The 13,245-nt window shown below is 40.9% G+C and overlaps 1 protein-coding gene across 4 annotated transcripts in view; it reads right to left on the bottom strand.

The window, feature by feature from the left end:
- NFX1 (nuclear transcription factor, X-box binding 1) overlaps window positions 1-9,945 on the bottom strand; it is a 77,181-nt gene extending 67,236 nt beyond the window's left edge. For all 4 annotated transcript variants that reach the window (XR_015772547.1, XR_001331950.2, XM_005529945.3 and 1 more), the window contains exons 1-2: window positions 9,832-9,945; window positions 162-1,211 (exon numbers count right to left, since the gene is read on the bottom strand). Coding sequence is in view for 2 of the 4 variants with exons in the window: in XM_005529945.3 (XP_005530002.1) it covers window positions 162-1,211; window positions 9,832-9,856 (1,075 nt within the window). In the remaining 2 variants the exon portion in view is untranslated. The remainder of the gene's footprint in view (window positions 1-161; window positions 1,212-9,831) is intronic.
- Between the last annotated feature and the right edge of the window lie 3,300 nt (window positions 9,946-13,245).

Below are 13,245 nucleotides of genomic sequence, written 5' to 3'. Positions count from 1 at the left end.
CATACATTTACATTTAATTCTACCCTCTGAAACCAATACCAATTTAATGTGAAATAATAAGCCTCTTCAGGTACTCAAGGCAGGAGCTGAAGCAAAGACTCTTTAAATTATTCAAGATCATATCTTTCATATAGGAATCCAGGACAGTCTCAAAAACTTACCAGTATGAGTTTCTTTGTTTTTTGGTACGTCACTTTGCTTTTTCCAGTACTGGGTCCAGCTGAAATGAAGTGAAGGTACTTGATCCCCCTTTAGCAGAAACTTTCTTCCATTGAACCTGAGAGACTCAGACAACTGATGTCTGGTTTCACTGGCCACGTTTTCATCATTTTTGTGAGCAACAAATTCTTTCTTCCTTTCATTTTTATCTTTTGGAGTATATGCAACAGAAGACTTCTTACCTACTTTTGTATTTTTACTATGGTGAGAATCATGTCTTTTCTGAGAGTCCTTCTCTACTGGGGGCTTATTCCACACAGGCTTCCGGGGATATCTTTTGTTTACATTATTGTAACCTTTTTGCTCATCCCCACTTCCAAAAGGTGCATCACAGAATGCCTTTCCAACAGATGATTCTGAAGAGTCGGACTGTGTCAAATCCAAAGATGGAAAATTTTCAAACAGCTCTGCTTTCTGTTTAGAGCTCACTCGCTTTTCACGGTCATGTATCTGCTTTCCCTTTTCCCTGAAACCTCTGCCAGATGTATGCATCAGATGTGTCTTCTTTGGCTTTGCCCCTCTGCTATCTGCATTAGGTACCTCCCTGTCGCTCTCTGAGGAGAGAAAATCACTGTATCCTCTAGGAGGTGCTCTTCTACCAGGTACTAGTGCAGCATCTGAAATTCCCGGACCTGCGGAAGTATCAGTAGTACTTTGCCTTATCTTATTTCTAGCACATGTGCTATCATTTCTTAATCTGTGCAATCTCTGGCTTTGCAAACTGCGATTCTTCAAACTTTTACTGTTACCAAAATATTGGTGGAAGTCTTCAGAATTCCCATACTGAGTTTCTGGATTACAAAAGCCACGATGCTTTGTGGAAGAGCTTTCATAATCTGTACCTCTTTCAGAAGATAGATTAGGAATTTGTATATTACTTCTACTCTGATTACTGTTAGAGTCTTTTCTATCTTTATTTACCCAGTTTATATCTGTAGGTTGTCTTTCTCCAGGAATGGAATCAGCAGCATCAGTACTAAAATTCAATGTACCTAAAAAATAGATTAAAAAAATACAAATTCATGAAACTTAAGCAGTAAATACTTCTTTTCAACCAAATTACCATCCATGCAGAGGTCCAGAAGTTCAATGAATCCCACACTTGACAGAACAACTGCAAACAAGTGTCCAGAAACTAGAACCGAATCATACAGTGTTTTGTAGAAGCCTTCTTGTCCTGTCATCTTTACGGAAGGACTGTGATGACCCAGAGTTAAGAATATCAAAATAAAAGGTGAAGGAAAACTTTTGAAGCAGTACAAGATATGCAAGTGTGATTATGAGTGTTTAATATCTAAAGTTTTTCCTAGCATGTTTACATACATACAAGGACCTGAAAAAAAGGGGTCCTTTAAATAGAGTGTCTACATCTGAGATTTGAATATTATACAAAACTTTGAATATAAACTAAAAGTATCAGTAGCAAATACTTGCATTAACGCTGATTACACTGTTCTACAAACAGACATATTAAATGGCACAGGGCAGCAGTGTAAAATTATTTTTTCTGAGGCTATCAACATGAACCGTGCTTCTACTTCAGAGGTCTTCTGTAATTTCAATGTCTCTAGATAAATGAAAGAGAATTTCCTGTAACATTGTGACAGTAGTTCCTGCCAGAAACAGAAATTAGGTGAGTATCGGGGATAGTTTAATTGGCTGTGGCATATTGATTAAATCTTACACAGTAATGTAAAAAAAAGTGGCTTATAAAATCATATGTAGGTAGTGCCCATTCTACTGGTTGGGTAGGTTACCCCACCTGTAGGGCAGAGTGCAGTTTATTCCAATTCAAAAAAAATAATCAAGCACTTAGGCCACAACTTAGGCCAAGAGACTCTCTGAAAGGCTAATGCAATCTAGGTTCCTGAACTACCTACTGTTTTTTCCAATAAATATTGTGGAAATTAACATTTTGAAGGGAAGAATAAACCAGAACAGTTCAAGGCACTAATATACTCTTTTTTTTTTTATTTTCAGTGAATTTGATTTGCTTTCAAGTGAAAGAAGTTTATCTTAAAACTCTAGGAATGGTCACAGCTGCAATGTGAAAGCTGGCAGCCAAAGGAAAAAATACAACATATGGGGTTTTTTAAGCTGAAATACTAACCTGATTTTGAGAGAACAGAATGAGAAGACCAGACAGAAGTCTGGTCTTCAAAAGAGCTCAAGACTGATTTAAGAATCAATCTTAACTCAGGCAAAAGAGAAGTAGAGATGCAGGTGCTGAACTCTTCTGCTTGGTACCCAGTGCCAGCACATGTGGGAATGGTTCAAAGCTGTGACCCCCAGGGGGTGGCGACTAGGAGCAGGGAGGTGTTCAGACTTGACATGAGGGGACACTTCATTGCCAAGAGTATGCTCAAAACCTTTAACAGGCCTTCCAGAAGGGTGGTCAATACCCTCTATCTGCCAGTCTCCAAGAGGCAACTGGACACTCTTGATATGCTTCACCTTTTGATCAGCCCTGAAGTCGTCAGGTCTGGATTCAATGACCATTGCAGGTCCCTTCCAGTTGAACTACTCTTTCATTAGGACTGCAGACCCTAGTAGGTACCAACATTACGCTTATAAATCTGAGAGAACCTGGACTGCAAGCATCTTCCCTAGAAACATTCTATTTTTCTCAGCATATGTATCCTGTGCAAAAAATTGACAATATTGTTGTTTTAAAGTCTATTTTATTTTCTACAGCTACTCTTACTTTCAGTTTCCCCAGGGTTTTGCCAGTTTCTTTTTTATCACTAAAAAAGAGCAGTACAATTATAAAGTATGGTTCTTTTACACTCATTCAGTATAGACTACTTAAGTTTCACACATTTTGATTTGAAAACAGAATGCAATCTTGTAATTGCAGAATGCAATCCTATGATTACATGCAAAGCTTATTTGAAACAACACATTTTATTAGCTGTTTAAAGTTTTCTTTTGTATACTCTAAAATTTAAAGTCTGATGTATAGCTAAAGATTAATGAAAACAGGTTTTGCAAAACCCACACAGCTTGCCTCTAAAAAGCATATTCTATTTTTAAAGACCACTCTTTTCTTTGATTATGAGATGTGGTATATAAAACGAATGAAGGAATTACAGTCAGATTGACCTTTGGGCATGGCCTCCAAGAAATCTAACCAGGATTTGAAATGTAACTGTTGAAGTAATATTTTCAATGCACTTTTCAAATAATCTATTAAGTCTGCAGAAAAAATATAAACTGGGATTCAGATATTTATTCCAAAATATTAATAATTCATTAGCACTTTTTACATCAATAAGATGCCTATTCTTGCTGTCAGCTTCTACATAATGAAGAAAATTCCAGAGTGGTAAATTCTACTAAAACTGATTTCTGCCAAGACAAGAAACTGCAAAATAAATGTACAAATGTAATAATTAAGTAGCTATCACTGGATGAAATTGTCTCTGACATGTTTACACATCCATAAACAAAAATTCAAAGTAAAAGGGATGCCCCAAAGCTAAAGTCCAGCCTGTATTTTTATAAAATAAACACAGGATAACACAGTACCTTTGGAAAAAGCTTCTATATTGTCTCACCTCTGTGTTTGGAAACATCATGGAACAGATCCTCCTACAAGTTATGCTAAGGTACATGCAGGACAGGAGGTGATCTGTCAGCACAGCTTCACCAAGGACAAGTCCCACCCAACCAACCTAATGGCCTTCTATGATGGAGTGACTAAGTAAGTGGACAAGGGAAGGGCTACAGGTATTATTTATCTGGACTTCGGTGAGGACTTTAATATGGTCTTCCCCAAGATCCTGCTCTCTCTGAGAGATGGGTGGACTATTAGGTAGACAAGAAATTGGCTGGAAAGTCACATCCAGAGAGTAGTGGTCAACAGCTCAGAGTCCTGATGGACATCCATGACAAGTGGTGTCCCTCAGGGTTCTGTATTGCAACCATTGTTGTTTAATACCTTCAGTAATTATACATAGTGGAAGAGATACATTGTACCCCTGGAAAACTTGCGGATGCTACCAAACTGAGCAGCGCAACTGACACACCTAAAGGATGGGATGCCATCCTGAGGGATCTGGACAAGCTCAAGAAGAGGCCCACAGCAATCTCATGAGGTTCAACAAGACCAAGGGCAAAGCACTGCACCTGAGTCAGGGCAACCCTCAGTATCAATAAAGGCTGGTGAATGAACAGATCAAGAATGGCCCTGCTGAATGAGAGGCAGACAAGACCTGACAACACGTATTCACAGCCCCAAAGTCCAACTTTATCCTGGGCTGCATCAAAAGAAATGTGGCCAGCAGGTCAAATGAGTTGATTCATGCCCTCTACTCTGCTCTGAGTACTCTGCACCTGGAGCACTGCATCCAGCTATGGGTCCCTAGCACATGAATGACATCAACTAGTTGAATTGAAGGAGGTGTGGAGGAGGCCACCAAGATGGCTGGAAGGATGAAGCATATCTCCTGTGAGGAAAGGCTAAGAGACTTGGATTTGTTCAACCTGGAGAAGAGGCTCCAAGGTGACCTAACAGCAACTTTCAAGTGCCTGAAGGGAGCCCACAAGAAAAATGGATAGTGACTTTTTACAAAGGCATGTAGTGACAGGACAAGGGGGTCTGGCTTCAAACTGGGAGAGGAGAGATTTAGGTTAGATATGAAGAACAAAATCTTTACTGTGACAGTGGTAAGGCACTGGAACAGGTTGCCCAAGGCAGTGTTCACATCCCTGGAAGTGTTCAAGGCCACACAGGATAGGGCTCTGAACAAGCGGGTGTAGTGGAAGATGTCCCTACCCTTCAGAGGGGAGTTTAAACTAGATGACTTTTTAGATCCCTTCTAGCCCAAGCCAACCTGTGGTTCTATGATTTTAAAATTCCTAGGAACTTTGGCTTGAATTAGAATGAAGCCCATGAAAACCATATGGTTTCATGCCTGTTCTGCCCTAACATTAAACCCCTTCAACATTAACTGTTGACAGAGCCAGAATGCCTGGGGTTTCAGAAAGACAATTTGATGACACATTTAAAAATATGAAGCAAATTAATAAGCACTCATCTCATTTTAACAAGTATAAGCTCATCTTCAAAAACAGAGTTTATACTTGGGAACAGCACAGCGAATAGCTTAGGTACTTTTTTTATGAATACATTAAGGATGACATTTGAAAGTGCCACTTAAAGACATTATGCCTAAGTGACATATTTTAGAACAGTTTCATGGTTTCAGGAAGATATAAATCAATTAGTTTTTTAAGAACCATTAAATAATGTACTTTCATTAGTATCAAGTTGATAATGAGAAACAAATATAAGAGAGAAAAAAATATACTGACAAAGTTAATCTGAAAAAAATATAACACAGTCCACAGAACAGCCCCTTAGGCATCAGAGTTAGTACTTATTTATTCTTAAATTAATTCAGCTTTATCTCCCAGACCAGAAGAACTGATTTCCTTCTGAAGTTTCCTATCAATACAAAACTGTAATGAAACAAACAATACTGAATATTACCATTGTTTCTGAATGGACTTCAGACATCTTTTAACTGACTGCTTTTAATTAAATACCCATAAATTCAGCCAAAAATAGTGCCTTGCACTGTGTGCAAAAATAGTTTCTTTAGTGCTGTGTGTTTGGCTCCACAATGCAAAAGGATATAAAAATATCAGGTGTCCAAAAGAGGACAACAAAGATGGTATAAGGACTAAATTACATGAGGAGGAGCTGAAAATACTAGCTTTGTTGAGCTTGGAGGAGACTGAAGGGTGACCTTATTGCTGCCTACAGTTTTCTCATGAGGGGAAGGGGAGAGGCAGTTGCTGATTTCTTCTCCCCAGTGGCCAGTGATAGGATGTGAAGGAAAGCTTAAAGCTTGGTCACAGAGAGGTCAGATTGGATAATATCAGGAAAAAACTTTAATTAAAGGGTGCTCAAGTACTGAAAAAAAGCTTTACAGGAAAGTGGTCATGACCCCAAACTTTTCAGTATTCAAGAACTGTTTTAATAATGCACTTAGATATCTGTTTAATTTTTAGATTGCCCTGTGTGATGTCAAGCATTTGACTCAATGAATTTTGTGAGTCCCCTTCCAATCAGAATATTCTGTTAATAGTTGTTCTATTTATATACTGTCTTTCACCTGTAAGAGAAAGATAATTTCAGGATGGATGTCTTTAGTTTTAAAGCAATTCAAATAACCTATTCTTTCACCTAAAGATAGATGACAGTAGAATGTGCACACAACAATCTATTTGTGTCAGCATTACATATACCCAGACAAGAGATGACTCAGTCAACTGCACACGAAGCACAAGTTTCATGGAAGACACTCCCTGCAGCTCTTAAAATGCCTCTACTAAACAGTACAACAATCCAAAAAAACAAAAGCAAAACCCCAAAAACAAGCAGAAAAAACAAACACAAAATGAATTTTGCATTATGGAAATCTGACACTTTCCCCATAGCACTGGAAACTTTAAACCAGACTACCAAGTTTATATTTTTTGTCTTCTCTTATCACTTTATACATTCACCTACAGCATCTCATTTTCAAGATCACACAGATTCAAGATCAAAATGTTGAATTTCTTCCTAAGCAGGAGTTATATTGTTTCAGGTTTAATGACGCAAGCAGTGCAACCCATTTCCAGGCAAAACAATCTGCATGCCCAAAACTCATAATTTATTTCAACTCACAGTATTAGATCATGTCATAAAAGATATGCTCCCTTCCTACAACTCTTGATGGAAATTATTAGAGACTAACATGCAAAATCAGCTTATTCACAGAATTACAGAATGTCTCATTTTGAGACTTCTATAAATCATCTAGTCCAAAAATCCTGCCCAAAATAGGTCAGTTGCCCATAACTGTAACCACTGGGATTTTGAGTATCTCCAAGAACAGAGAGGCCATAACCTCTCTGAGCAACCTATTCCAGTGTTATTACCATTCTCACAGTAAGAAGGCTTTTTCTTGTGTTCAGCTGGAATTTTGTGTGGTTTGTACCTGTGACGTCTTTAATTTAATGCCACTAAGAAGAATCTGGTTCTATATTCCTTATTCCCACCCTTTCAGATTTTGTACACAGCACTAAGATCACTCTGAGATCTCTTAAGACTACACAGTTCCAGCTGTCTCTACCTCTCCTCATGTGAGGGATGCTCCAATTCCTTAAACATCTTAATGACCCTTTGCTGGACTCACTCCAGGGGTGGCCTCATCTCACCTTTTCTGCAAAGCTATTTTCCAGCTAGTTAGTCCCCTGTGTATATTGGTGCACAGTGTGGTGTTATTGTCTTTTTATGCTATTGTCCAGTTTCACGTCCAATTCAGTGCATCCACACTTCAAATGGAACTTTAAAGTTTTAGCCAGCCCATTTCAAGAGGATATGGGGAGAGAATTTGAAAGTAGGATTTTGTCATAAGTAGTTTTACTATCCTAACAAAAGGACCTACTACAGAATGGATTTTACATATGTAAAACAAATACATTTAAAGTTTTCACTTTTCTCTTCCCCCTTACAGTGGGCTACTCAATGCTTTATAGCAATTCCCTGATTATCTTCAGCTTAATGATGCATTGTACAATGTATAACACCCAGTTGTCCTTATGATGGCAAAAAAAATGAAACTACATTCAACAGCAATTACAGCAACTGATGGGAAAAAATCCATCAACAGCTATTAAATACAATACACTCATCCCTTCTAGGTGCACAGGGACCTAAACTAGAGAGAAGCATCAATGTGAACAATTATTACACAATTGCCTTGCTGCTTATATTCTTCCTCTTTGTCTTTTATAATAATTTCCTGGGTCTCAATAATTCTTCGCTATTGACAAAATATCCTGGATGGGCAGCACATCTGCACTGACCCAAAACTGTCACTCTTTGACCCCCTGTTCTACTCTGAGAGCAGAAACATCTTTCAATTTTAAGCTTTCAAAATCAGACATTTGCTCTATCCCTGAAGTTGCAATGCAAAATGCAGTTTCCACTCCAATACTGCACAGGTACAACTCAAAACTTACCTATGAGATTTTTCTTGAGAGCACAGTAAGTATTACCACAAAAAATGAACCAACCCCAGAACTTAATCCCAAGTAACAATATCTGTGTTATTTTAAGTACTATAAGGCATTCTACTGCCTTATAATATACTTCTATTATAAGTAGAAATGGTGTCCCATCCAGACTAATCTACAGCTTTACAGTAAAGCATTTTTTAGCCCAATATACCTAAGACTCTTTATTCCAATACATATATACTATACAAAAGACATCACAATCAGAGTTGACCTGCAGACTAGCAGCATGAAAGATAGACAAAAAGAAATTTGACTGCAGCAGCTTTACTGAAGCTATGTCTCTCCTCTCGGTACCATGCCCCAGACCATTTCACTTCTGTCAAGGCAGCAGTGTGGACCCTTTCTCATAGCAACAAAAAATGAACTCAAGTTCTCCATCATGATAGCCAGGCTACCAAGAAAAGGGGATACTATTGAGGGCATTGGCTGTTGATAATCTGAATTAACACCAGCATGCTGCAAAAGTAGAAAATTATACTTTCTTCTACACCCAAAACACAAAACCCCAGGATTCCCCCTGACAGAAACCAAACAACTCTATGAACAATGAAATTAGTCAGCACATCAACTGACCTCAATGTGACATTGATTACTGGAGAAGGTCTACCTGGACCACAATAAAATTAAGCAACAAGATGGAAAAACTAAGTAAAATTAATTACTCTCAGCAACAGTACTATTTCTAGATACATACTCGTGACAAAATTACATAAGGGTTCTTCTATTGTTAAGTACCCTGAATACAGGACAAATAATTAAGAGCAAGGCTGAAATACCGATATTGAAAGGTTTCCTCCCCACTCCTCAGCAACCACAACCAATAAAACTAAAGTTAATCTGAACTCACATCATACAAGTAAGCAGGGCACAACAAAACAGAAAGTGTTTTCTTGCATGTTGCCCTCAACCCCTGTCCAGGCCGTATCCCTAAGATGCTCTTCATCCGTGAGCCCCTGCCAAGATCCCTCAGAGCAGGCAGCACCTGCTCTAAGCAGTAACCTCCTGCACGTCCAAGACTTCTACTCAGAGATCCTTCTGAGACACCTCAAAAAGCTGCTATTTTACTGCAGCCCGTGGGCCTGAGACGTTGTCACTGTCACTGCTCGATGAGGGCAGCCTGAAACCTGGGTTTCAAGGACACGGGTGGGCAGGGAGCAGACAGGCTTTCCATTAACCAAGCTCTTCTCTATGTATTTTCTCTGGCGCTACCAGAAACCTTACAATCGTTTGTCACATACCAGGAGTAAGCACGCTCCTCCTCGGTAAAAGTTCTTCCTACGGGGCCCTGCGGCACCGGCGAGCCCGGCCATTTTGGGCGCTACAGGCGCCTCCAAGTCGCGGCGGGCAGAGGCGGGGCAGCCGCAACAGGTGGTGCCGCAGCCCACACAAGCCAGCGGTCGGCGGCGACCCCGGGCGCCACTTTCTGCCCACTAGTATCGCTGGGGAGCCGTGACTGCTCCTGCCCTTCACTGCGCCCACCCAATCCTGCGGTGCCCCTCCACAGTCCCCCTCCCCCAGCGCGGCAGCCACGCTCACCTGAGCCGGGCCGCGCCTCCGCCATGCCAGCGCCGGCCCCACTCCGCGGCCCGGCGTCCCCGCTGCCGCGCACGCGCCACCAGTTGGGCCTTCTGCCCCCGCGCGCAGCCGCACCGCAGCCCCCAACGGAAGGGCGGAGCCGAGCGCGAGGCGGGAGGGGCGGGGCCGGGGGCGGGCGCAGCGCGGGCGCGGCCCCTGAGGGCAGCGGGGAGTTGGGTGGCGTAGCGCTGCGAATCCGGGAGCGCTGCTTTTCCTGCGGCCGGAAAGAGCTGGCAGTGGGAAAACTCGTTTGGTAGTGCAAAGAGGGAAGAAAGGAAGACTGACAGCGAGAAAGAAATGCTAGCTCTGGCAATAAATTGACCTTTGGTTTGGTAATCGGCTTGCCTCCAGCATTTCAGAGCCCGGCTGAGCGGGCCAAGAGCAGGAGGGTGGGTACAGGACAGCTCGGCTCTCAGTCTCAATAAATAAAAGAGGTGCTTTCTCTAGGCACAGGGTAGAAAGCAGGGAAGGAGGTAGCAGAGACATAAAAAACGTCCACACAAGGATTCTCATACTACAGCTGGTGCTGCAGACGAATCTTGTGCTCCAGCTACAAATATCCACAGAACTGCATGATTCGTCATACTGCGGGTTTCAGCACCAGTGTTTAACTATTTTATGATTCACACCTTCCTGCAGAGGTTTGCAGTGCCATGGTTACAGTACATCTGCTGAACAGCTCAGAGGCCTTACAGAGCTGCTGATTTTTACAGAAACTGCAGAGAAAGTTCATAGTTCCATAACATCAGCAACTCTGAAGAGTGACACCTCGGGAGCGCTGCTCCGCACAGCCGGTCTGCATTTTGACCTCCGCACCACACCCTACTGAAATTCTCCGTTCAAAGTTCCACCTGCTGCTTAGTACTACTGTTCATAGTGGTCAAAGTTCATGGCTTTAAAGTCCTTGAAGAACTTGTGGGTTATTGCAGAAACACTAGCTACTGAAATGTCCCCCAGACTCCTGCCATTGCTGCAAAGGAAGCTTGCAAACCAGTATGGCAACAGCCTTATGAACATGCTACATGGTTTGCCATGAATTTTGGGTGTATTTGAAGTGCTTTGCTGTATGTAAACACGGTGATTGCCTAAGGTTACAAAGAAAGGTATGTGTCAGTGGCATCCTTTGAGAGATGGTGTATGTGTTTTCCTGCTGCTGTCAAGAAACTTGCATTAGTCCTCTAGTTCCTATAGACTTCTCTGTCACTACTGTAAAGATGTGGCCATAATATTCACGTAGAACTACTACAAAATTTCAACACTGCCTTTCATAAATACCACAGCACTACAGTACACAGTGCACTTCAGTATGCACACTCTTTTTTTGTTATAACCAGGAAACCAGTCACTGCCTGGAAAGCACTAAGGAGATTTTCCTGTATTTTTCTGCTGCAGAATTGCTAATGGTTAAATCTGTACAGGTTTTCCTTTGTTCCCCCTTTTCCTTTTTTATCTAAACAGTTTGCTTTTTTTTCCCCTTTCTTGTCTTAAATTTGCATTGGGTCCATTCCAGCCATTCCTGATAGCCTAACTTAAGTGCCCAGCATTTCTCTACAAGCATCTGCTCTTATTTTCTTCTTTAGTTTGGCCAAAATAGCCTTTTTATCTTTTCTTCATAATTTCTTCTTTTCACTTCAGGGATAGAGAAAAGGATCTCCCTACCGTATCATACACTCTCTCTTTAAACATATTTTTTTTTTCTACTTTGTCATGCTTGAATATTTATTTTCGATCTTTTTGCCATTTATCACTCATTTCTTTGCTCAGTGGCTGCTTCTTTTCATCTGAACAGTATGACTGTCAGGATGTAGCAGGGACAGCTGCTCCATGTGGAAGATAGAACTAGTAGCTGAGTCAACAAATTCAATACCTGAGCAAGAAGAGCAAAGCCGGTTCACCAACAGCCCAGGCAACAGGCCAGGTTGGCATGCAAGCCTGTAGTGACAGGGCAGCTCAAGACAGAAGTCAAGACAGTGAGTAAAAGTCAGAGAAGTTAGGCACAAGCATACCTGCAACCATAGTTCAGGCAGAAAGAAAGAGAGCAGGGGTTTTAAAGCAGTGAGGGAAAGAACAAGGGACAGGCACCCTTTGAAGTTGGTGTGAGCTCATCCAGATAAACACTCAGGATGTTGGGAGAAGGGAGAGATGTACTTGGGGCTCTTACAGTCATCCCTCCTACATGCAGCAGGGATGACAGTAAACAGCCTTGCCTTTCAGGGGAGAGGGGGGACACAAGGCAGGGAAGCAGAAGGAAGAAAAACCCGAGCCTAGGTCTGTGTCAGTGTGCATGCTAAGGAGAACAAATCTCTAATAGAAACACACTCACTCCTGAACTGTCATCATGGTATAGTCATTTCTAAAAACCAGTCAGTTCACGGTGAGGTCAGTGACTGCTCAGTACATGCCTTGACATGAAGTCAGCAAGGTTGTCATGATGTGGAGATTCTGGTGAGGTGGATGAAATGGACTACAGCCAATAAACAACAAGTCTATATGTTCAGTATGTGTCTCCTGCACACACATAATACCCTTTTTACAAACTATTTCCTGGAGTTCCTGATTTTTAAAGAGTCTGTTCCTAGGTATTTCCAAATGCCATTAGGGTTACAATCCCTGCAGCCAAGAGCAGTAGTTAATTACAGTACTGTGTACACCTCCAGAAGGCAGGGGAGAAGTTATAAGGTGCTGCAGGCACAGTCAATTGCAGCACACAGTGATGCTCTTTCTCCTTTGTTCTTTCCTTCCTTACATAAAGCCCTTATGGACAAGCAAAAAAAAAAAAAAAAAAAAAAAAAAAAAAAAGTCATCCACCAATATGTGCTTGCATTTTAAAAAATGACTGTTGCTGGGAACAGCTTTTTAGATGCATCCTTCCAAAAGCTAATTTTGGGCATAAAATTGAAAATAGAATCCAAACTTGTGACAGATAAAAAGTAAACCACACAAGACAGTCTAAAAGAAATTGAGGAACAACTTGCATAAAGAATTAAATCTAATAATAATCCCCTTTCAAACACTTCAGGCATTGGCTGTCTGCCCAACAGACTGCAGTACCAGGAAAATTGAAAGAAATTTGAAAGAGCATACAAAGAAAATAACAGAAAATCTAAATTAATTCTTTACATCTGTGTTCACTACAGCAGAGATGGATGAGACTCCCAAGCCAGCTCTTATTTTTTATGTGGGGACTTACTAGGGGTTATGTCTTGAAAGATTCCATATGTAACATATAGGTTATGGAACATATGGGCAAAATTAATAATAATAAATCACAAAGACCAGGCAGTATATAACCAGCAATTCTAAAAGAATTCAAGAGTGAACTACAAACTGTCTTGAAAAACCTCTAGTACAAAACTGATTTGGTAGCAGAAGGCA

This window comes from Pseudopodoces humilis, chromosome 1, assembly GCF_049639895.1.
Source record: "Pseudopodoces humilis isolate 2021_Gansu_Grassland_sample_001 chromosome 1, ASM4963989v1, whole genome shotgun sequence".
Classification (NCBI taxonomy): Eukaryota; Metazoa; Chordata; class Aves; order Passeriformes; family Paridae; genus Pseudopodoces; species Pseudopodoces humilis.
This window is presented reverse-complemented; position numbering and strand designations above follow the sequence as displayed.